Below are 26,286 nucleotides of genomic sequence, written 5' to 3' on the forward strand. Positions count from 1 at the left end.
GGCATAAAATGAGCACATAAAGTGTAGACATATAAAATCAGTTTTTCACATTAGGATCTAACATCAGGCCACCTTGTTTATGGTTTGATTCAGTTTAAAAAATATATACAATACTGTACTATCCAATGAGGGGTCCGGGAGGGGGGGGTTCGAGCTGGAGCATATGTGTGTAGGGTTTTAGATAATAGGTATTAGGAGTATATCCTGTATAAGACATTGGTACAATTGGTAATTTCGTTGGATATACACTGTATACGGTAAAATATTATTATATACTTTTTTTTGTTTTCTGTTTCTGTACTTGCATGTCATTTTAGCCACCTTAATTGTTAGTTTCATTATGCATTGTGTGTTGAGTACTGACTTTTAACAATTTTGTTTTGCAATAATAAAAAAAAAAAAAAAAAAAAATATATATATATATATATATATATATATATACCGGTATACAATAATAAAGAGTAAGATAAAATAGTGCAGTGCACATAAAGTGCAGACATATAAAATAAAAAATGTACAGTGCAATAAAATAGTTCTGGATTACTGTAACAGTTGAAAGTCTCTGTTTGGTATCCACAGTTTAAAACCTGACAGTATTCCCTCCTGTTTGATACCCACTTTGACCCTTCGAACCTCCCTCTCAGGGCGCAGTTCTAGGCCTGGGTCCTACACAGTTTTAAAGCCTGACAGTCTTTCTTGTTTGATACCCACACAGTTTAATACCTGACAAGTTTTCAACCTGTAATAGACAGAGTAAAATAGTGCAGTGCAATAAAATAGTAGAATAGAATAGACAGTAAAATGATGCAGCAGTGCAATAGAAAGTAAAATAGAAGTGCAATAAAATAGAATGGACAGTAAAATTGTGCTACAGTACAATCAACAGTGGAGTGTATTAAAAAGCTATGGTGAAGAGGTACGTTTTTAGCTTATTTTTGAAAATAGATGGAGATCTAGCTTCCCTAATGTCCATTGGTAGTGTGTTCCATAACTTTGGTGCATAGTTTGCAAAGGCTGCATCCCCGATTCTCTTTTAGGCTGTGGTTTGGAACCTTCAATAGACCAGTAGTAGATGATCGCAATGTTCTAGGAGGCACATAGTTGACTAGAGAATTTGCAATGTAGCTTGGTCCTGTTCCTGTTCCATTTAGTGCCTTGTATATAAGGAGGAGGACCTTGAAATCGATTCTAAATGTTACCGGAAGCCAGTGTAGGTTAGCTAATACTGGACTGATGTGGTACTAGACATTGTAAGACATCTTCACACACTGCTGCTCCTGCGTGCCTGCGTCTGGGAGACTTGGTTGACGCTGAACTGTCTAGAGACGGCATTTACCATTAATCAAACACTGTGATAATTAAAACTGGAACAGTATTACTAGCTCGGATAGGAGTTATTATTCCTCCTAGTGCAGTGCCTCTTCACAACGGGCCGGGTGCTTGGCCCCCCGGTAATGTCGCTTTCTGGAGAACCGCTTGTCGCACCCGTCAAATGTGAAATCAATTGGTTGAACGGTTCTCAAGAAAATCGACGGATAGACACAGAGATTTATGGGGGCAACAGTGGCTCAGGAGGTAGAGCAGTTGTCTGGTATTGGAAGGTTCCCGGTTCGATTCCCACTCCTCCCGGGCAGTTAAATTGCACTTTGTAGAATTTGTATTGAAAAGTGCTTTACAAAGAGTTCACTATTGTGATTATTATTACTTGACTAACACGCGTCGTATTTTGCAGGTGTCGATTTTGCTTCAGATTTCAGGAACCTTGTCGAGTACCACTTGGAAGACGATCTTATTTGTGCCGATGAAATCGATTCACCAAATCCACACCCTCGAATAAGACAGCTGACTGTGCAGGTACTGCTTGTCTTTTCACAATGCCATTTGTTCCCGGTGTGGGTACCAGATCTGCTCGGCCGGCAAATCGGCTCAAGGTTTGTTTTTCAGTTTGAGTCACATGATGGCAACTTTATAGACTTTTTTCACGCTGTATCAAAGATCACTGGCTGTATAGTGTGGTGGAAATAAATCGCTTGATCCATATTTAAAAAAAAGCTTTAAAGGATAAAAAATAATTCAGGAGTACAGTTTTGAGTAAACATCAAACATTTGTTTTTTCTTTCAAAAAATTATATCTTGCAGCATATTTTTTAAGTTTTTCTTTCTTATATTAAAATATATTTAGTTCTTGAGAATTTGTAAAGGATAGGCAAAAATAACAGGGAAGGTCAAAGGGAGGGGCTGGAGAAGGGTGAGCTAACTAACGTTAGAGCTGGAAAATGGTGGTGTTTTGCCTTTTCTTATTATAATCTGTTGCCGGGAATAGATTAGTATTAAAAGGCAAGACCGCCATACCAACTCTACCAGCCAATCATCATGTTAGCATGCTAGCTAACGTTGGCAAGCTATCAGAAAGGCCTGGGGCCATTGTCTCAAATCTGGGACTTTCTTTGCCCGTGTTAACTTAAGTCGGGCTAGTTTAACACAAACTATGAGGCCATGTACAGCCAATGATCTTCAGGTACAGAGTGATGAGCGTCTATGACGTCGCTATGTGATTCAACTGAAGAACGGACCCCGAGCTGATCTGGTACCTACACCGGCTCTCTCCAAGTTAACTGAGCCATGTCAGCAGGTCGGGGAGATGGCTGTCCTTCCAGTGCCCGTGTAGAATTACATTTTCCCTCGATACCCATGCTTGTACCAAAGGTTATAAAATATCATAAACCTCTGTACTGTAGCCATACATGCATACCTAATCATATACATATATATACACATACATATATCTGTACTGCAGCCATATATATATACATACATATATATACATACATGCATGCATATATATACATCTGTACAGCAGCCATACATCTGTACTGCAGCCATATATATATATATATATATACATACATACATCTGTACTGCAGTCATATATATATATAGATACATACATCTGTACTGCAGCCATATATATATATATATATCTGTACTGCAGCCTGGCAGGGTGGATCAAATCAAATTGACCTTTATTAACAGACACAGGGTCCACAGAGTAAAAATAATGGGGAGTGATTCATCTGTGAGTTGATTAGTTTTGATCACGAAGCCGCAGCGCCGGTCGTCGTCTAAGCTGTGCGTTTTACAGGAGGCGGAGAAACATGGGAAGGAGCTGGTGGAGGAGGAGGAGAAGCTGAAGGACAAAGCCGAAAATAAAAGGCTCAAGAAACTGGTCAGTTTGCAGAAGCAGAGTGCGATAAATGCTCCAGCGTCCGGCGGCGTTCCCCTCTTTATTATTATTTTTTTTTTTATAACTTTCTTTATTGCAGGACATTTTTTTATTAAACATTACAGTTGCAAACATTATACATTTTCCCGTTTTTATTTTTTTCATTCCCCATTCCTATCCCTCATTCCCACCCCATCCCATCTGTTTGATAATCGGGTTCTCAGCCAGTATTCTCTGTTTCCTGTGATGTCTGCGTTGTGTTTATCTCTTACTCATCGTACTGACTGATACCCTCTCTCTACCCTGTTACTGCATCCGACTCAGAAGAAAACGACACACTGGAGACGTAATACCTTTCCTTGATGTTGATGTTTATTTCCATAAACATAGCTTCTGTACCAGATGGAAAACAGTTCTGAAAAGTCTTTGAAGGTCTATTGAATTCCTTAAATCTACCGGTCTCTCCTGCTATCAGTTCGAAGATGGTTGAGACCTAGTGGTTAGCCAAAAGCCTTCCCTGATAGCCGAGGCTAGCGATCTCGTGGTATTCCCCCTTACCCCACCCTCCGGCTATCGGAGGGTGAAAGGGGATCGCTGCTGTCTCTCTCAACGTCCCTACGTGTCAGCTTCGCGTCCTAGTCTGACTCAACCCGGAAGAACCCCCAGCTATGGAGTGTATTTCCCTAGCAACGGCTGTTATCCATAGCAATGTCTCTCTCTCTCTCTCTCTCTCTCTCTCTCGCTCTCGCTCTCGCTCTCGCTCTCGCTCTCTCTCTGGTGACCTTGGCTCTATCTCTCACACACCCTGCCTGTCTCTGTCTGGAGAGTCTAACCCACACTACATGGAAGCTGTCTCGGTATTAATCATAAAGCCTGAGTGTCAGAGTAGATGTATGCTGTCATCTAGAGATATTTACATTATATACACATATGAAAAACAAGTCGGATCTCACACATCCAAGGAGGTCAACAACAAACATCTCTGCAATACACATAAATAAATAGAAAAATACTTTTAACCTTTTAATCGCCAAGGACGAGTTAACACTTCATTCTCCGCCATGCGTAATCTGCCAATGACATCGTAACACGTCATTGAGATCAATATTTCAAAAATCTGTGATGGCAATCATATTTCACCCACGGAGACTTGAGATCTCCTGTTGATCTCGTCTCAACTCTCCAACGGTTCAAGAGCGCCATCTGGTGGCGGATCGGCGGATCGCCCAAACAGCAAACCGGAAACAGAAAGTGGTGCTCATCCAAATTCGGTCCGGCCACTCGCTATAGCTCCCGGGGCTCCATCTCGACACACTGGATAATCAATCGCTCGCCCTAACTCAATAAACAACGTTATTTGGACGTATATAGTATTATACAACCTGGAAATAGTTCATCTAGATCAACATCCCATAATAGCAAACTTTCTACTCCAAGCTGATCGCCCAACGGCCCGAGGAGACTGGCGTAAGTTTCAGCGTTTATTATTACCGTGTTCGATACAAACTGCTCTGATGATCATATCACCCACACTACATGAATCATCTAACGTTGGCCACGGAATTATAAACGACCCCCCCCCCCATCCGGTCAACATCAGATGAGTAGTAACTTCTAGAAGCACGTACATTTGACATTTTTTATCTGGCGCCGATCGCTATCAAACTGTATTTGATCATCAATATAATGCATTTATGGCTATAAATCACGTTCTGCAGAATGCTGCAGAAAACAATAAAAACATATTTATACTTTAGACCATATTTTAGTATGAATATGTGAATGAAAAAGTAGAACGTTGCTACATCCTAAACGATAGATACTTGACGTTGAATGGGCCATAGTAATGTCAATTTAGCAATACAATTTAAAAAGTTATAGCCCTGCAAAGAAGGGGAACATCTCCATAGACTTTCAACAGTGGCAGATAGGGGTATATGATCAGAATAATCCCTGGCAGATAAAGGGTTAACATAGATGTGAATGGAAAAGAAAAACAATAATATTATTTCACATTTTATCCCCGCCCCTTCCTGTAATATCCTTCCTGCTAATTGTTGGGCGTTCCCCTCTTGACCGCTTCTTTTCTCTCTCCATCTCTTACAGCGGAAAAAAGAAAGGAAACGCCTTGAGAAGGAGAGCACGACCATAGACAGCGATTCATCTGTAAAGTACCGTGACAATCACACTGCCTTGTTCAGCTGTCCCCATATATTCAGATTCACCTGGAAAGTACCGTGACCGCACTGCCTTGTTCAGCTGTCCCTATATATTCAGATTCACCTGTAAAGTACCGTGACAATCACACTGGCTTGTTCAGCTGTCCCTATATATTCAGATTCACCTGGAAAGTACCGTGACAATCACACTGGCTTGTTCAGCTGTCCCTATATATTCAGATTCACCTGTAAAGTACCGTGACAATCACACTGGCTTGTTCAGCTGTCCCCATATATTCAGATTCACCTGGAAATTACTATGACCAAGGCGGCTGAGTGGCGCAGTGGGCAAGGCGCTCGCCACCAATGCAGGATATGCTGGTATCGAGCCCAGCTCTCGGCGTTGCTACCGGCTTGGCCAGTTGTCATACTAACGCAATTGGCAGTGTTACAGGGTGGGAAAGCCGGTGGGTGGGGATTGGACGTTGTGGACAGCGACTCCTACAAGTCGGTTGGTGCGCCTGTACAGCAGAATCAGGAAGTATCGGGGGCAGCATGAGCCTCCCACGCGTTACTCCTCGCCACTGAGAGATTGCGCGGTTCAGGTGAAAAGATGCGACAGCTGCCTCCTCGTGTACCGGAGGGGACACGTGATGCAAGGCTTGGTCCTCACTGCAGCCGACCAGTGGGAGGCATAGTCTAGCAACGTTCAAGACAGGGGAGGGAAGAATTGAAGGGAGAATTGGAGAGGCAAAATTGGGATGGGAGAAAAATAGAAAATAAGGCGAAAAAGTGGATACAAAAAATAAATTACTGTGACAATCACACTGGCTTGTGCAGCTGTCCCCGTATATCCAGATTCTTTAATTGTCTCAGCCGTTTTAAATGTAGATCCATTCAGAAAAACGTGAGATGCTTGTTTTTCCCGGCTCCTCAAACGTAGTAGATTTGTAGACAACAATATATACAAACTATACAATACAAGGTAAAAAAAAAACAGTGGATGAAAAGAAATACATATATATATGTATATATATATATTCTTTTTTTTATCCACTTTCTCCCATTTTTCTATATTTTCTCTCATCCCAATTTTCGTATCATCCAATTCAACCCTCCCCTGTCACGAACGCTGTTTCTTGCCTCCCACAAGCCGGCTCCAAGTCATACATAGCACAAGTCCCCTCCGGTACTTGAGGTAACAGCAGTTGCATCTTTTCACCTGCGCAGCTCGATCTCTCAGTGGCGAGGAGTAACGCGTGGGAGGCTCACGCTGCCCCCGACACTTCCTGATTCTACTGCGCAGGCGCACCAACCGACCTGTAGGAGTCGCTGTCCACAACGCCCGATCCCCACCCATCAGTTTCCCACCCCCTAATACGGCCAATGTGTATTAGTATGAACGACCAGCTAAACTGAAAGCAATGTGGAGCGCTGGGCTCGAACAGGCGAGCCCAGCGTCTCCAGCATCCGTGGCGAGCGCCTTGCCCACTACGCCACGTAGCCGCCAGTATATATATATATTCTATAATGTAAATAGCAGCAGTGTGTAATATGTGTGGTGTGTAAGACTTAAAGTGCTTTGTGTGTGTATGCTTTTGTGATAATTCAGAGTCTGTCCATCAGTAGTCTGATCTTGTCACCGTGTGAACTATTGGATTTCTCTTGTGTCGTAAGGATGAGGAACCAGAGGAGTTTGAATCTTCAGAAAACCAGAAAGAGAATATAGCTGAAACGAGCAGCAATGCTGCGTTCCCAAGCGAAGCCGGGGCCTCTGCCCTGAAGGAAAACAATGATGGTGATGATATTATGGAGCCGAATAAGGAAGGAGACGGGGGGGAACCACAGGTGCGTGTGTGTATGTGTGTGCCACTTAACATTGTGTAGCCACATTATGTTTACTGAACGCCAGAAGCGGCACAAACACCTAATCTCAAAAACTGCCCTGTTTTAATCTAGTCTCTAGGATTTGATTACAGGGTTCGCACAAGGTCCTTAAAGTGCTTGATTTTTTACAAAAAAAAGTCAATGCCTGGAATTCCTCAAACAGCCCATTTTTTAACAAGGTGCTTAAAAAGTCCTTGGAATTCAAATCAACCATTCTCATTGAATGTTTTGTTCATCCATGATCAAATTGTTCTGAATCAAGAAATCGTTTTTTTGTTCTGTTTTAATAAACTAGTCTGTCTTGTGCACTCCAACTGCTTTTCCTCATTTCATCGCGTGTGATGCTCTAGCTGACGGTCTATTGAATTCCTTAAATCTACCGGTCTCTCCTGCTATCAGTTCGAAGATGGTTGAGGCCTAGTGGTTAGCCAAAAGCCTTCCCTGATAGCCGAGGCTAGCGATCTCGTGGTATTCCCCCTTACCCCACCCTCCGGCTATCGGAGGGTGAAAGGGGATCGCTGCTGTCTCTCTCAACGTCCCTACGTGTCAGCTTCGCGTCCTAGTCTGACTCAACCCGGAAGAACCCCCAGCTATGGAGTATTTCCCTAGCAACGGCTGTTATCCATAGCAATGGCTCTCTCTCTCTCTCTCTCCCTCTTAACTGTTACTATAGCAACAGTGTTGACACCTCTGACCCAAATCTCCCCTACCAGCGGCCTGCTCCTCGATGGTGACCTTGGCTCTATCTCTCACACACCCTGCCTGTCTCTGTCTGGAGAGTCTAACCCACACTACATGGAAGCTGTCTCGTATTAATCATAAAGCCTGAGTGTCAGAGTAGATGTATGCTGTCATCTAGAGATATTTACATTATATACACATGTGAAAAACAAGTCTGATCTCACACATCCAAGGAGGTCAACAACAAACATCTCTGCAATACACATAAATAAATAGAAAAATACTTTTAACATAGATGTGAATGGGAAAGAAAAACAATAATATTATTTCACATTTTATCCCCGCCCCTTCCTGTAGTATCCTTCCTGCTAATTGTTGGGCGTTCCCCTCTTGACCGCTTCTTTTCTCTCTCCATCTCTTACAGCGGAAAAAAGAAAGGAAACGCCTTGAGAAGGAGAGCGCGACCAAAGACAGCGATTCATCTGTAAAGTACCGTGACAATCGCACTGCCTTGTTCAGCTGTCCCCATATATTCAGATTCACCTGGAAAGTACCGTGACCGCACTGCCTTGTTCAGCTGTCCCTATATATTCAGATTCACCTGGAAAGTACCGTGACAATCACACTGGCTTGTTCAGCTGTCCCTATATATTCAGATTCACCTGGAAAGTACCGTGACAATCACACTGGCTTGTTCAGCTGTCTCCATATATTCAGATTCACCTGGAAATTACTGTGACAAAGGCGGCTGAGTGGCGCAGTGGGCAAGGCGCTCGCCACTAACGCAGGAGATGCTGGTATCGAGCCCAGCTCTCTGCATTGCTACCGGCTTGGCCAGTCGTCATACTAACGCAATTGGCAGTGTTACAGGGTGGGAAAGCCGGTGGGTGGGGATTGGACGTTGTGGACAGCGACTCCTACAGGTCGGTTGGTGCGCCTGTACAGCAGAATCAGGAAGTATCGGGGGCAGCGTGAGCCTCCCACGCGTTACTCCTCGCCACTGAGAGATTGCGCTGTTCAGGTGAAAAGATGCGACAGCTGCCTCCTCGTGTACCGGAGGGGACACGTGATGCAAGGCTTGGTCCTCACTGCAGCCGACCAGTGGGAGGCATAGTCTAGCAACGTTCAAGACGGTGGAGGGAAGAATTGAAGGGAGAATTGGCGAGGCGAAATTGGGATGGGAGAAAAATTGAAAATAAGGAGAAAAAGTGGCTAAAAAAAATTACTGTGACAATCACACTGGCTTGTGCAGCTGTCCCCGTATATCCAGATTCTTTAATTGTCTCAGCCGTTTTAAATGTAGATGCATTCAGAAAAACGTGAGATGCTTGTTTTTCCCGGCTCCTCAAACGTAGTAGATTTGTAGACAACAATATATACAAACTATACAATACAAGGTAAAAAAAAAGTGGATGAAAAGAAATACATATATATATGTACAGTATATATATATATATTCTATAATGTAAATAGCAGCAGTGTGTAATATGTGTGGTGTGTAAGACTTATGGTGCTTTGTGTGTGTATGCTTTTGTGATAATTCAGAGTCTGTCCATCAGTAGTCTGATCTTGTCACCGTGTGAACTATTGGATTTCTCTTGTGTCGTAAGGATGAGGAACCAGAGGAGTTTAAATCTTCAGAAAACCAGAAAGAGAATATCGCTGAAACGAGCAGCAATGCTGCGTTCCCAAGCGAAGCCGGGGCCTCTGCCCTGAAGGAAAACAATGATGGTGATGATATTATGGAGCCGAATAAGGAAGGAGACGGGGGGGACCCACAGGTGTGTGTATGTGTGTGTATGTGTGTGCCACTTAACATTGTGTAGCCACATTATGTTTACTGAACGCCAGAAGCGGCACAAACACCTAATCTCAAAAACTGCCCTGTTTTAATCTAGTCTCTGTAGGATTTTATTACAGGGTTCGCACAAGGTCCTTAAAGTGCTTGATTTTTTACAAAAAAAAGTCAATGCCTGGAATTCCTTGAAAACAGCACATTTTTTAACAAGGTGCTTAAAAAGTCCTTGGAATTCAAATCAACCATTCTCATTGAATGTTTTGTTCATCCATGATCAAATTGTTCTGAATCAAGAAATAGTTTTTTTTGTTCTGTTTTAATAAACTAGTCTGTGTCTTGCGCACTCCAACTGCTTTTCCTCATTTCATCGCGTGATGCTCTAGCTGGCAAGCAGGCCAAGAAGATGCTTAAAAAACAGCATTTAAAAGTGAATTGTATCTTTCGAGTGACATCCTTGAAAATGAAAAATAGTGCTTGGAAAAGTACGGTACTTAAAAGTCCTTGAATTTTATTTTGCAATGTCTGTGGGAACCCTGTAATTATTAATAGTTCTCTTTGTTTCTTTTCTTCTTCCACCGCCGCCTCTCTTACCGTGAAGGGAGTAACTCTAAAGTTTATTCTAAACGCCTATGTCAAGGCGGAGAAGAGGAGAAAAAATAAGGCATCGGTTCAGCCTGAAGAGAAAAGGCCTCCGGTTCCGGAGGAGAGGTCAGAGGTCGTCGAGAAGCGGCCGAACGGGAACCACGTCTTAGACAAGGTGCTTTTGAGATCCATGAGGAAGATCGTTTGATCATCTGAAAGTGTTGCCATGTCACTGTATATTATGTATACAGGGGGGGACATGCCCCCCTCACCTTTCAAAATCTTGTTTTTGTCCCTCTCACTTTTTACAGTCTCAAAAAAACCACTATGTCAAGGCGGAGAAGAGGAGAAAAAATAAGGTATCGGTTCAGCCTGAAGAGAAAAGGCCTCCGGTTCCGGAGGAGAGGTCAGAGGTCGTCGAGAAGCGGCCGAACGGGAACCACGTCTTAGACAAGGTGCTTTTGAGATCCATGAGGAAGATCGTTTGATCATCTGAAAGTGTTGCCATGTCACTGTATATTATGTATACAGGGGGGGACATGCCCCCCTCACCTTTCAAAATCTTGTTTTTGTCCCTCTCACTTTTTACAGTCTCAAAACGTATTGTATAAAAAGAATTGTATATGGTTATGCATGATTTTTCTGTGATGTTTGTGCAATGACATGTCGAGAGGAGTGTGTGGCTAATGAAAAAAAAAAGTATGGTTAAATGGAAATAGTCGTGGATATGATTTTGAGCTTCACGCGCGTGCGTTCTTCACATGCACGGAAAAACCAATCGCACGCACATATTTCCCACCCCATAATAATTGCATAATTATTTATAAAATCTATATTTTATAAAATAAAGATCAATTGTGTCCCCCCCCCACTTCTCAAACTAAAGTTTCGCCATTGTATGTACACTATATATATATATATATATATGCTAATATATTTCTGTGTCTTAAGGAGATGGAATCGGGGAAGTCCAAATCTTCCGGACATCAGGGAGGGACTATTTTTGATGTTGGCGAAGAAGCTGAAGAATGTAATGTTGCCGGAGCGATCCGACACGAAGAGAGCCACGTGGATGATGCTGATGCTACTGATGGCCAGGTGAAGAGGGAACTGGACAGAAAGCTTCCGGTTTGTGTAGACCTTTGTTTTATTTTTTGCTACAACCGGTAACTTTCATCCTATGTTTTCATGTGATGTCACAATGATGGCGCACATAGAATAGAAATACTGTATTTATCCCGAGGGATATTCAGCACTACAGATCGCTCACAGTAAACGGTAAACATTTAGGTAGTCAAAAACAAAAGTCACGAATAAGAATAAAGAATAAAATACGGTCCAGGATATACATTTTGATGCATTCTAAAATATACAGAAATATACAGTAATAAGTGTAAAATGTAGATACAAAGAAAAATACTTGTTCAATACTCAGGTAGTCGTCCGGTCCAGGGTCAGTACACAAGGGGGTTTCTCAGCCAGTCCAGGGTCCAGTACACAAAGAACACCTACTCGCCTTCACCTCTCCTCTCACTACCTCTCACCTTACACAACTCTGAATAACTCAATCTCTCTCTCTCTCTCTCTCTCTCTCTCTCTCTCTCTCTCTCTCTCTCTCTCTCTCTCTCTCTCTCTCTCTCTCTCTCTCTCTCTCTCTCTCTCTCTCTTTAAAAAAAAAAAAAAAAAAAAAACAACAACCTCACCTCCGCTCAACCTACTCCTAACTAACCTAGTGGCTTTGTAGTGTGTGTGCACGTGAGATGTGGGTGACCCAATGATGCGCAGGTTTGTTCGATCAGTACTATCAGCTACCTAATTGTCTCTACTCCTTTCGTGGCAATAGTATCTCCCTTCCTTCACATATCCATGAGAGGGGGGGTGAGATCTGCCACAAGACTTGAAACTGATTTGAATAAAGGCGAGGAAACCCAAATCCATCAGGGGGCACATGGTTTATGAGAACCAGCTGAAAACATGAAGCTATACAACTTGTGTGAAGGGTAAAAAGACCTAAAGAGCTGTCTACAAGTTGACCTGTCTCTGACCTGTGACCCGTCTCTGACCTGTCTCCACAGGATTCTATTTCCTCTGTTGCCAAGACGAAGAAACTTGAGCAGAACTTCAAACCGAAAAATGGGAAACATAAGAGTTTGTCATTAGTGAAGCAGGAGCTGAAGCAGGTTACGGAGGACAGACCTGCAGTTAAAGAAAGACGGGAGGCCAACATCATTCAAGAGGTGCTGATATCCATATGGACATTAACCCTTTCACTGCCACACTATAATAATAACTTAATAATAATAACTTTATTTGTATAGCACTTTTCATACAGAGGTTGCAGTTCAAAGTGCTTCACAACAGTAAAAAATACAGGCATAAGCGAGCATAAAAAGATAGACAGGTAGAATCACAGTGTTTCACATTAGGATCTAGCATCCCAATAGGCTCTCCGCTTACAGTTTTCAGTAACACAAATAGTAAAAAATAGTTTAAAATGATTCAGTTTAAAAATAGTAAAATAAAAATAAAATAAAATAAAAATTATAAAATAGAACGGACATAAAAAATACAGGCATGAGCGAGCATAGTAAGATATGGCAAGTGACAACAATGCATAAAGTTTACAGACAATCCATGCTGATTGATCTGCCATAAGCAAGTGAAAGTTTACAGACAATCCATGCTGATTGATCTGCCATAAGCAAGTGAAAGTTTACAGACAATCCATGCTGATTGATCTGCCATAAGCAAGTGAAGATTACAGTCTGTTCTAACAAACCAAACTGCCATATATTAAAGTTTACAGACAATCCATGCTGATTGATCTGCCATAAGCATAAGATTACAGTCTGTTCTAACAAACCAAACTGCCATGTATTAAAGTTTACAGACAATCCATGCTGATTGATCTGCCATAAGCATAGTGTTTCACATTAGGATCTAGCATCCTAATAGGCTCTCTATTCAGTAATTAAAAAGTGCAATAACCGACGGACATAGAAAATACAGGCATGAGCGAGCATAGCAAATAATAAGAATAGTTTAAAATGATTCAGTTTAAAAATAGTCATCAGTAAGAAGTAAAAAGTGCAATAACCGACACATGAATTTGATAGGCAGTGTAAAAGAGTAGGCAGGTTAACCCTTTCACTGCCACACTACAGCAGCTTAACCCCTTCACTGCCAACACTACATAAGGTTAACCCTTTCACTACCACACTACAGCAGACTACCACACTACAGAATGTTAACCCTTTCACTGCCACACTACAGCAGGTTAACCCTTTCACTACCACACTACAGAAGGTTAGCCCTTTCACTACCACACTACAGCAGCTTAACCCTTTCACTACCACACTACAGCAGGTTAGCCCTTTCACTACCACACTACAGCAGCTTAACCCTTTCACTACCACACTACAGCAGGTTAACCCTTTCACTGCCACACATGTGTAGACAATGTCAGGTCCTCTGTGATGTGGACTCCCAGGTACTTGAAACTGCTCACCCTGTCCACGATAGCCCCGTTTATCCACAGTGGCGTGTGTGTCCCCTGCTGTATTCTCCTACAATCCACGATTAGCTCTTTGGTTTTACCAATGTTCAGGAGTAGGCTGTTATCCCGGCACCAGTGTGCCAGTTCATCAACCTCCTCCCGATAGGCCTTCTCGTCATTGTTAGAGATCAGTGATGGATATCGATGTTAAAAACGCACCCCAATCGGACATATGTTGAATTGAAACATTTAAGTTTAAGTACACCTTGATATATACACATGTAGTTTGGTAGAACATAGTTCCTACATGAAACTGCTCACAACCAGGTCTGTGGATTGTCCTGAGTAACGGGGTCAGGATTTCTGCAAAGAGACATTACTTTTGATTTTTTTCAAATAGTGTTAATAGGAGCCAACAACAAGGTTTTGGAATCCAAATGTCGTTTCAAGTCTCTAATACAACCCTGTGATATTGTATCATTCTTTCCATTTGGGACTTTTGAGTTTTTAACCAAAAGGCGATGGGTGCGCCGTCACCTATTAGGAATTCAATGCGGCCAAAGTGGCGGTGCAAAGTACATTTTACAGCAGAATTTCTTTTTGAATATTAGCTCTACCACAGATTTTTTAAATATATATATAATAAAGGCGAGGAAACTCAAATCCATCAGGGGGCACATGGTTTGAGAACCAGCTGAAAACATGAAGCTATACAACTTGTGTGAAGGGTAAAAAGACCTAAAGAGCTGTCTACAAGTTGACCTGTCTCTGACCTCTGACCCGTCTCTGACCTCTGACCTGTCTCCACAGGATTCTATTTCCTCTGTTGCCAAGACGAAGAAACTTGAGCAGAACTTCAAACAGAAAAATGGGAAACAGAAGAGTTTGTCATTAGTGAAGCAGGAGCTGAAGCAGGTTACGGAGGACAGACCTGCAGTTAAAGAAAGACGGGAGGCCAACATCATTCAAGAGGTGCTGATATCCATATGGACATTAACCCTTTCACTGCCACACTACAGCAGGTTAACCCTTTCACTGCCACACTACAGCAGCTTAACCCCTTCACTGCCACACTACAGCAGCTTAACCCCTTCACTGCCACACTACAGCATGTTAACCTTTCACTACCACACTACAGAAGGTTAACCCTTTCACTACCACACTACAGAAGGTTAACCCCCTCACAGCACACTACAGCAGATTAACCCTTTCACACTACATAAGGTTAACCCTTTCACTGCCACACTACAGCAGGGTAACCCTTTCACTACCACACTACAGAAGGTTAACCTTTCACTACCACACTACAGAAGGTTAACCTTTCACTACCACACCACAGAAGGTTAACCCTTTCACTACCATACCACAGAAGGTTAATGCTTTCACTACCACAAAATGGGGGGTGCCTGTCCCAAAAGTTTCCAAAATGTTTGCTCTGAGAAATCAAATCTGGCACGGTGATGGATATTGTGGGATATTCGTGGATATCCTGAAGAAGAATGTTCTCAGTCAACCGAGGTTTGGATAATAACAAGGTTTATTAACCAAACAGATAGATATATATATAGTACATACATAGAGAGAATTGCTGAGGGCTTCGCCCCAGGTGATCAGCTGAAATCACCCAGGTAAAAGACCCTGAATTGTTCTCGGGAGGAGCCTTATATAGTTAAAAGGGGGGGAGGTGGTCCCATTTGATAGGTCAAATGGGGGAGGGGGGGGGCACAGGATAGACACTGGGGAGGGGAATGTCTTTACATGAGAGAGTTGGGGAATCATTCTATTATTCCACAATATCGATGTTAAACGCACCCCAATTGGACATATGTTGAATTGAAACATTTAAGTTTAAGTACACCTTGATATATACACATGTAGTTTGGTAGAACATAGTTCCTACATGAAACTGCTCACAACCAGGTCTGTGGATTGTCCTGAGTAACAGGGTCAGGATTTCTGGAAAGAGACATTACTTTTGAGTTTTTCAAATAGTGTTAATAGGAGCCAACAACAAGGTTTTGGAATCCAAATGTCGTTTCAAGTCTCTAATACAACCCTGTGATATTGTATTATTCTTTCCATTTGGGACTCTTGAGTTTTTAACCAAAAGGCATATATACACAATGGGGGAAATAAGTATTGAACACATCAACATTTTGTTCAGTAAATGTATTTCCAATGAGCGTATTCAAGCGAAATTTTCACCAGACGTTTGTATTAACTCAAGAAATCCAGACAAGAAATCTAAACATTAAAGTCCATATGTAAATAAAGTTATGTGGAATAAAGTGGAATGAAACAGGAAAAAAGTATTGGACACACTAAGAAAAAGCAGTACACCACAGCAAGGAAAGGCAAGGAACTAGCTGAAAACCAAAACGAATTAGGAGGCAACTCTACCTCCTATCTGTGCTAATAATGTCAACTGGGTTAGAATATATTGATGGGCTATAAAATGTTTTTTTTTGTTACCAAGGTGCCACACAAGAAACATCAAATGATGGGTAAAAGCAAAGAGCTCTCAAGACCTTCACAAACAGATTGTTGCAAATCATGAAAATAGAATTGGCTAAAGACATATTTCACAACTTCAGAATCTTCCAGTAAGCACCATTGGGGACATTATCCATAAGTGGAAGCAACATCACTCCATCATCAACCGGCCATGCACAGGTGCTCCTCGCAACATTTCTGATCAGGGAGTCAGAAGGATACTTAGAAGAGTAGCCAGAGAGCCATGGACCACTAGGAAAGAGCTCCAGAAAGACTTGGAGGCAGCAGGTACAACTGTGATAGAAAGGACCATAGGCAATGCACTCCACCGCCATGGCCTCTGTGTGCGCTCAGCCCGCAAGACTCCACTACTGAAAAAAAGACATGTTGAAACTTGTTTAAAGTTTGCCTAACAACATTTGGACAAGCCAGTGAATTACTGGGAGCATGTACTCTGGTCAGATGAGACCAAAATGTTACTTTCTCGCTGTCACACAACACACCATGTTTGGAGGAGAAATGGCAGTGCACATTACCCGAATAAAACTACAAACAGTGAAGTTTGGAGGTGGAAGTATCATGGTGTGGGGCTGCTTCTCCTCTCCTGGTACTGGCAGACTTCATATCATTAAAGGAACAATGAATGGAGGCATGTACAGAGAGATTCTTGAGATACACCTGCTGCCATCCACCAGGATGCTGAGGATGACAAGTGGGTGGACCTTCCACCATGACAACAATCCAAAGCATACAGCAAAGGAAACTTGCAGTTGATTTCAGAGAAAGAAAATCAACTTGTTGGAATGGCCCAGTCAATCACCTGACTTAAACCCAATTGAACATTTGTGGAAGCATCTGAAGATCCAGATTCACAAGAGGCCCCTCCGCAATCTTCAAGATTTAAAGACAATCTGTGTAGAGGAATGGGCCAAAATCACACCTGAATACTGCGGGTGATTAGTTACATCATACAGAAAGCATCCTTGGAGCTGTCATTACAAACAAAGGCTTCTCCACTAAGTATTGAATTAATTTCAGTTAGTGTGTTCAATACTTTTTTCCTATGTCATTCCACTTTATTACACATAACTTTATTTATGTATGGACTTTAATGTTTCGATTTTGTCTGGATTCCCTGAGTTAATACCAAAGTCTGGTGAAAATTTCACTTGAATGGCCACATTGGAAATACATTTACGGGACAAAATGCTGATGTGTTCAATACTTATTTCCCCCATTGTGTGTATATATATATATATATTATATATATATATATATATATAGAGAGAGGTTTTCGGGAAAACGTTTGCCCTCCCTACTATTGCGCTGAGAGGGTGAGACTTGACACTGATTTGAATAAAGGCGAGGAAACCCAAATCCATCAGGGGGCACATGGTTTATGAGAACCAGCTGAAAACATGAAGCTATACAACTTGTGTGAAGGGTAAAGAGACCTAAAGAGCTGTCTACAAGTTGACCTGTCTCTGACCTCTGACCTGTCTCCACAGGATTCTATTTCCTCTGCTGCCAAGACGAAGAAACTTGAGCAGAACTTCAAACAGAAAAATGGGAAACAGAAGAGTTTGTCATTAGTGAAGCAGGAGCTGAAGCAGGTTACGGAGGACAGACCTCCAGTTAAAGAAAGACGGGAGGCCAACATCATTCAAGAGGTGCTGATATCCATATGGACATTAACCCTTTCACTACCACACTACAGAAGGTTAACCCTTTCACTACCACACTACAGAAGGTTAACCCTTTCACTGCCACACTACAGAAGGTTAACCCTTTCACTGCCACACTACAGAAGGTTAACCCTTTTATTATTATTTTATATATATATATACTTTATACTCTTCTTTTTTTTCCCCTTTTCTTTTTCCGTTTTTCTCCCATCCCAATGTTAGTCGTTATGCCAATTCCCAATCCCCTACCTGTTTGTTGCGTGCTCTGCCCCCTACCGTCGGTCCAGGAGGGCGGAGACTATCGCATGCTTCCTCCGACACGTGTACCCAGCCCACCGCTTCTTTTCACCTGGCAGCGCGGACTCTCACTGGGGGAGTGTAACGTGTGGAGGACACTACCTCCCCTAGGATCCGACCTCGCTGTGCAGGTGCCCCGACCGATCTGTAGGAGTCGCTGTTTTACAACGACCAGGACCCACCCTCGCCCGGTTTCCCACCCGCTAACACTGCCAATTGTGTTAGTATGGACGGTCGGCCAACCCGGAAGCACCACAGCTGGATTCTATCCCACTGTCTCTGTGGTGGTGGGCAGACGCTTAGACCGCTGCGCCACCTGGCCGCCCTAAGGTTAACCCTTTCACTCCCACTACATTAGGTTAACCCTTTCACTGCCACACTACAGCAGCTTAACCCCTTCACTGCCAACACTACAGAGCGTTAACCCTTTCACTGCCAAACTACATCAGGTCAACCCTTTCACTGCCACACTAAAGCAGCTTAACCCCTTCACTGCCACACTACAGAAGGTTAACCTTTCACTACCACACTACAGAAGGTTAACCCTTTCACTACCACACTACACACGGTTAACCCTTTCACTACCACACTACAAAGGGTTAACGCTTTCACTACCACACTACAAAGGGTTAACCCTTTCACTACCACACTACAGAAGGCTAACCTTTGGAATTGCGCTGAGGTAGATTGTGTTGGATAGACCGGTTTAATCAAACAAATCAGTTTATATCTGGTAATAAATGTAACGTTGCAGTTTGCCAGCTATTTTTGTCGGGTGAGCCGGGAATTCAGCCCTTTTTTTTGGCGGCTCCGTGAACGTTTGCCACCCAATTCATGGCGCAGCGTGTTGTGTAAACAGGTGGGCGAGTGCCAGTGATGTACCTGAACGCGTTCAATGAACGATCGTTCGTGAACGCGTTCGTATTTTGGGCGAACGTGAACTGAACGGGTGTTTTTTCCGCTAGATGAACGTAATTGAGAACACGTTCATTCTCAGCGCTGTATAACTGCGTTCAAAAGTGCGTTCATTCTCAGCACTATATTATAACGCCGTTCAAAAGTGTGCCAGATTTCATATGCCTTTCAGCCGAAAACCCAGTTAAAACACACCGTAAACAGGCTTTAAAATAATGCGGAAAACCACCCATTCTGGCAACCGCTCTGGGCGGGGCTTCGGGGAGTCTGGTAGTAGAGCAGCTGCACTCTCACTTGGCTCTGCACTCGCTCAGAGTCAGACTCTACGACGTCGGTGTATGAGCATTTAAAAGAGTTTTAGTTAAAGTCAGTAAATGTTTTGCACTTTGAATATTGAACTTTGAGGTACAACCTTAGTTTCATACCTCAGCCTGGTTCCTACCTCGTGTTGTGTTAGTACAGAGTTATGTCGGGATTGTCGGCACATGTTTATGTTTGCACAATGACTACTTTCACTTTTGGTACTTTAAGTATATTTAGATTATTATACTTAATTAACTCTTTCAGTGCCACGCCTGGTTTTCCGTTTTACCGCTTGAATGCCACCATCGGCGCCAATGTTAACGTTAATATCGCCTAATCTATGTTTTAAATTATGGCTATGTGTCTAATCTGCCCATCGCATTATCAAATACTATTTTCCAGTCAGTGCTGTGAAGGCAGATTGGTTTTTTATCGCGTCGTTTCCGTTTCAGAGCAGTTAGAAAAGCCCCCGTTTTGATATAAAAACCAGCTCATTCTGGAGCATTCTATGAAAATCGTCTTTTAGTGGAATATTCCACAACGTTGATATTCGTCTGCCTTTTTATCGTTTTCAAATAAACGCTAGATGATCAATATTATACGTGCACGCAAGCACATTACGGCCGCGCACTGATAATCGCTCCGTTGATTTCCTCACGGACTTTTACAGTGAAACCGAAAGAGGACATTTCACAAAACAGCTTATAACTTCATCAAACTTACTCTGATAACATAGAGTCCTTACCTGACATCAGATGGTATCCAACTGGTATATTCCAATTCCTGATCACCATTCGAAAAAATCGATAAGTGTATGGATCCAACGCGATACTGTAGAACTCCATGATCAACGGGGATCTGAGGTTCCAGAATGAACTCTAGTAACCCCGGCTGGGTCAGTGAACTGGAAAATGTGGAGTACCGGATTTTTTTCCCCATTCATTTTCATTGAGTCCATTCCAAAATCACTTATGTCATCTGGGAGACGACAGGGGGCGCTTTTTTCCACAGTGATCGTCGGCGCCCCTCGGCTATACTCGGGTAGGCTCGGGTGATGCAATAATTTTTCAGATCGCAAAAAAAAAAAAAAAAAAAATCCGAGAAATCTCGTGAGTGGCACGCAACCACCTATAAAAAAAAACCGAGAAATCTCATGAGTGGCACTGAAAGAGTTAATAAAGACCATTCAAGCAGCACGGTTTTCCTCATGTTTTTGAAAATATACTGTAGAGATGAAAGCTGCAGCTGCTACTAGTGTGGACTGAATGGGCGGCAGCAAAACGTTATGGAAATGCCAGTATTCTGTGGTTCTATTATGGGTTGTGGCAATAAATTTGACAAATAATAGCTCGCAGCAACGTATTGAAAAAAGAACTATAAACTATAAATTAGTTCCATTTTTGAAACCATGAACTTTAGTTCAACATTTTTAATTATGAACTATGAACTGAACTAGTTCATTTTAAAATGTGTGAACTGAACTAGTTTGTGTAGAAAGTGAACTTTCCCAACACTGGCGAGTGCGCACTGTTGTCAAAGGTCACAGGCCCATACAAGACCTTTTTTTTCAACCATAGTTTTCAACCTGTAGATGGAAGTGTTTAAATACAAGTTGAACGAGTCAATCAACTACAGAGTCAAATGTTTATTGTTATTTATTTTTTTAATTGGTGGTGGGGCGACTCCATAGATGTCTCTTGATATATTTGGCAGTTTTCCCTCGACGATGAATCCTGCTCTTAAACCTAATCTTTGTTTACACTAACTCACTCTAATCTATGTTTTACACTAACTCACTCTAATCTGTGTTTTGCACTAACTCACTCTAATCTGTGTTTTGCACTAGCTCACTCTAATCTGTGTTTTGCACTAACTCACTCTAATCTGTGTTTTGCACTAGCTCACTCTAATCTGTGTTTTGCACTAGCTCACTCTAATCTGTGTTTTGCACTAGCTCACTCTAATCTGTGTTTTGCACTAGCTCACTCTAATCTGTGTTTTGCACTAACTCACTCTAGTCTGTGTTTTGCACTAGCTCAGTCTAATCTGTGTTTTGCACTAACTCGCTATTCAATATTTACAGAAAAAAGAGGGTGTGGATTTGGTCAAAAGTAAAGAACTTACTAGTAAGTGAATAACATTTTCATTATGATTATTATCACAATTGATATAATTTTACATTTAATTTGAACCTGGCTCTGTTATCTTGCCTTAATCCTTCCAGATATTGGAATGCAGTTTGCCGCTCGTGGACTACATGAAGACGCAGTGAAATACTTTACTGGTGCCATTCAATGCAACCCAACGGAATTTAAGTGAGTACTCAATTTTGAACAGTCTCCTGAAATCAATGGGTCTATTTGAACACTCCTGGGTTGAATCCTGACGTCTGGACAGAGGGTTGTCCCATGTCACCTACCTACCTACCCACAGTACCTACCTACACATAGTGCTACAGTGTTAAGCTGCAGTCTTCCACAGATTTAATATGCAATACAGATTTCATGGGTCCAAGGCAATGGACTAGGCCAGGGGTTTTCAAACTTTTTTATACCACGACCCCATTTTATTTTGGAATTTCTTCGGCGACCGCACACTTAATGTATTGCGTAATTTCAATGTGGAAATAAGGAATATCAAAATAAAAGCACACGTTGTTGAACTTGATCATGCATATTTATTAGAAAATGAAATTACAGCACTGTTATCAATTAAATTAATTAATATTATCAACAAAAGCAACGGAATTGTTTCTGTATACACGTTTATAAAGCGAGGCATATTTAGCCAAAATATGTTGCCAGAACATAAAAAAAGAAAAGAAAATGCGTTCACATGCACTTTTCAAGAATATAAATAAACAAGACTTAACACTTTGGTTGCCTAAGGTTAAATTAATGATATACCATAGATTGCCAGCGCTATTTGTCTATGGAGAAAGTCCCCTTCTTTGCAGGGCTATAACTTTTTAAATTCTATTGCTACATTGCCATTATTAGGGCCCATTCAAAGTCCTAACGGAACGTAGGCCAAGTGCGTCCACATTTTTATAGGATTCTATCACATTTTCATAACAATAGCACCCTGCGCCGTTTTCATTGAGGTTTCTTACAAATTAACGATGCTTTATCTTGTCCTTTATATGCCGATTATCATTAGAATCTTAAATTGTACCATATGTCCCCCTTTAGACAACATATGTAATGCTACCAGCGCACTTTTGTTAAGATAATTAGTTGGCCATTCGCGGTCGCTATACCGAGGTTGCAGTAATAGTTTAACGCTGTTCAGATCACGTCGGAGAATATAGACCCATCCCAGTGACCTGCGACCTGTGCTAACGCTCTTGGGAAATGCAGTGTTGTAGTTCTCAACATTTTCAGCCTTTAATTTTAAACCAATGCTGCCATCTACTGACAACAAAAAAGTGTTGTCTAATCGTCACCTTGAGAGCTACTTCCGTATACAGCGCCGCCCCAAACCCATTCTAGAGATTCCCACTTTTTGCTGGGAGTGGGGCGTGGCCGTATTTGGTCCCAGACAATAAGAGTGGCTGCAATTGGTCACCGTGACGTTATATGTATTGTTCATTGTGTAGCAACGTTAAACTTTTTCATTCACATATTCATAGTAAAGTATGGTCTAATGCAGGGGTCAGCAACCTTTTTGACATGGAGTGCCTGTTTGAAATATAGTTGTAACTAGTGTGCCTCAACAATATTCCATGCATCGTAATTTTTTTCTTCTCATAATCAGGTCTTTTTAATGATCATTTTTACATTACTACATCATTATTGTTATTGTTATTATTAACAATATTATTATGATGGTTGTATCAACCCTAAATCTGAGTTGGGGGGGGGGGGGGATGCAATGCAGACAAACAGCTGCATACAGTGCGACCATTTCACTCACATTTGCCCATTCATTTTTGGACACATCACACACCATCGGTGTGTGTACTGTACGTGTGCTGTCATAGCTCCACCTACAGGCCTAATGGAGAACACCAGGAGAACACCAGGATGTGAATGGAGGGTGGATGTGAGGTATATCGTGTAAATAAGTTTTGATTGATCGCAAGACTACTGTAAAAAAAAATTATAATAATAAGTTACCAGAACTTAAAAATATTGAGTTCAGTTACTGTGCATTAAGGTTTTCAGTTTTCAATCCATAATAAGTTAACAGAAAAATAAGTACACAACCACATAATTTCAACCTAATAAAACTATGTTTATTGTCATTGTTTTAAGAACACAAGGTGACTTGGTAATACTCACATTTTGAGTAAAAAAAATTGCTTTTAACATGTGCAATGTTCAATGAAATAGAAAAATAAATAATAAAATTAGTTGATTAATCCCACTGGTCACAATGGTGACCGTAATAATGTTTTTGTTATAAGGCTCTGCAAGTGATATATAGCCCCAAATGCATTATATTGATGATGAAATACAGTTTGATGGCAATCAGCGCGATATAAAAAATTCCAACTAGACGTACTTCTAGAAGTTACTACACGTCATCTGATGTTGACCGGATGGGCGAGGGGGCGTTTATAATTCCGTGGGCAGCGTTATACCAATCATCTAATGTGGGTCAAATGTTGATAATATCAGTTATTATCGAAGACGGTAACGTTACACGCTGAAACTCACCCCAGTCTCCGCGCGCCGTTGGGCGATCATCGTCGAGTAGAAATTTTATCATTATGGGATATATTATTACCCGGTCCATCTCCAGCTTGTATAATGGTATATACGTCCAAATCATGTTGTTTATCGAGTTATTGGCAATCGATCGCTATGTAGAGTGACGAGCTAGAGTCACGGGACATGTACCGAGTGGCCGGAAGCAATACGGACGTCTAGCAAAACCTCTAGTGCGCTTCCTGTTAAGCGCTTGCGCCGATCGGCCACCAGATGGCGCTCCTGAACCGCCAGAGAGCTCAGTGGGTCCTGCTGGTGGATCTCAGGCCAGCGGAGGGACATTATGAATCCGATCGCAGATTTTTGAAATATTGATATAAAGACGACGTACAGCGTCCCCCGGCAACTTTAGCATGGCCAGCAAAGACGTCTAAAGACGGCTCCCGGCACCCAAAGTGTTAATGTGAGGGTTTGAACAGTTCCATGATACGTGTCAAGCTTTCTCAGTGCAGCATTACACAACACTGGGTAGCCTACTCGTTCTGGACTTATATCCAGAACTTTGCGAGGGCCTGTCCAGTGAACTTGACTTTCAGTAGCTTGTCACACGAAAGATCAATGAGCGCCAGTGTCTGTGTCTGACAGCCTGTTGCGTCATGCGTAATGAACGGATCTTGGATCAAGTTGTCCAAATTGTTCGGGAAAATTGTTCCGAAATTGTTCAATGAGCCCTTCTATGTGGCTACAGATGATGGGCTTCAAATAATCTTTTGCCCAACCCAGCGTCTCCTGTATTGGTGGTGAGCGCCTTGCCCACTACACCACCTAGCCGCCCGACAGAGTAAGCTTTTAAATAATTCAATAATTTTGTAAAAGTATCAATCGAGAGGTCTGTGACCCCCAAGACCCCCCATATTTTACATCCTGTTCTAGATCATTAGCGTGATATGAATTCCTGTCACGTCGCCCAGCCCTACTCTGTGAAGAGCTTGACAGCGCCCTCTTTCCTTGATCCCGGGAAGCAACAGTTCGTGATTGGTGGATAAAGAAAAAGAGGGCAGGATTTGACGTCTATATTCACCATGTATTTATTCCCCCTTTTTTTTAGGTCATTTGGAAATCGATCGTTTTGCTACGAGAAGATGCAAGAGTATGAAAAAGCCCTCAGTGATGCTGACGTCGCTCTCTGCATGGCACCCAACTGGAGTAAAGGTTTATTCAGGAAAGGGAAAGCACTCTTTGGGCTAAAGGTAAATAAATGCCCCATTCATATAAAGTATTAAGCTACTTGTGCTTATAACCATTTTCCTACACAATCTATAATGTGGCCGCAACACATACTTTGCAGGGATTGCAACTCTCACAACCAACAAGCGGAGCTAAGTTAAGTTAACAATATACTCGTTATCACCATACATAACGCTTATATTGAAACACGTTGACATTAGGGCCGTTCTTTCAACCTAAAAGTGCACTCTCTTCAACCTCGAGCCTAAATTCCTTAGTGACCCGTGTTAACAAGTGTAAACAAACGCGCTGTAAACAAACCAGCGCGCACATTCGATACACGCAGATATGAAACGAGTCATACGGAGCGTATAACGGAGGCTGACATTAGAGCAATATGACTCACAAACTCACGACAGTAGTACACAACTACACAGACGCACAAAATGTATTCTGCATTAATAATAATCAAAACCCAGCTTAAGCCATTAAACCAATGTAGTGAATCGCGAAGCCAATACGCACACACACAGTCGAACTGGAACGCTTTACCAAACATACACTACCACCAGCATTCATATCTCATACGTTCATCTTCCAATCGCTTAACCATAACATAACTTACTTACCGGTACCCAAACAACGCGTCCCTGAGTCCACATTCATGCACGAATCAATTTCAAAACGTTAGAAAAACGCTCCGTTTCCCGATTCCTCATCCAATGTCTGGAAGTGGGCCCATGGTTAATAAACGGTCCATAACCGCATTCTATAGAAGAATAAGTCTTTATTTATCGTGCAGATTAACACATGCAAGATGAAAGACCCAACGGAACATGCGCGTTGCGTCACCTGCTCAGCTGTGCTCTGCTCTGACTGAGAGAGGAA

The 26,286-nt window shown here is 42.1% G+C and overlaps 1 protein-coding gene across 6 annotated transcripts in view; it reads left to right on the forward strand.

Moving 5' to 3' along the window:
• The window catches only part of LOC311224526 (uncharacterized protein), a 49,796-nt gene that overhangs the window by 14,553 nt on the left and 8,957 nt on the right, over positions 1–26,286 (forward strand). For 4 of the 6 annotated variants that reach the window (XM_084309548.1, XM_084309549.1, XM_084309551.1 and 1 more), the window contains 15 exons: positions 1,733–1,854; positions 3,143–3,226; positions 5,330–5,389; positions 7,060–7,230; positions 8,375–8,434; positions 9,561–9,731; positions 10,347–10,505; positions 10,642–10,785; positions 11,282–11,458; positions 12,406–12,567; positions 14,637–14,798; positions 17,828–17,989; positions 21,603–21,645; positions 21,744–21,834; positions 25,280–25,421. In XM_084309548.1, the coding sequence (XP_084165674.1) occupies positions 1,733–1,854; positions 3,143–3,226; positions 5,330–5,389; positions 7,060–7,230; positions 8,375–8,434; positions 9,561–9,731; positions 10,347–10,505; positions 10,642–10,785; positions 11,282–11,458; positions 12,406–12,567; positions 14,637–14,798; positions 17,828–17,989; positions 21,603–21,645; positions 21,744–21,834; positions 25,280–25,421 (1,910 nt within the window). The remainder of the gene's footprint in view (positions 1–1,732; positions 1,855–3,142; positions 3,227–5,329; positions 5,390–7,059; positions 7,231–8,374; positions 8,435–9,560; positions 9,732–10,346; positions 10,506–10,641; positions 10,786–11,281; positions 11,459–12,405; positions 12,568–14,636; positions 14,799–17,827; positions 17,990–21,602; positions 21,646–21,743; positions 21,835–25,279; positions 25,422–26,286) is intronic. The other 2 variants (XM_084309552.1, XM_084309553.1) reach the window with 2 other exon arrangements.

This window comes from Notolepis coatsorum (genome assembly GCF_963971535.1).
Source record: "Notolepis coatsorum genome assembly, chromosome: 3".
Taxonomy (NCBI): Eukaryota; Metazoa; Chordata; class Actinopteri; order Aulopiformes; family Paralepididae; genus Notolepis; species Notolepis coatsorum.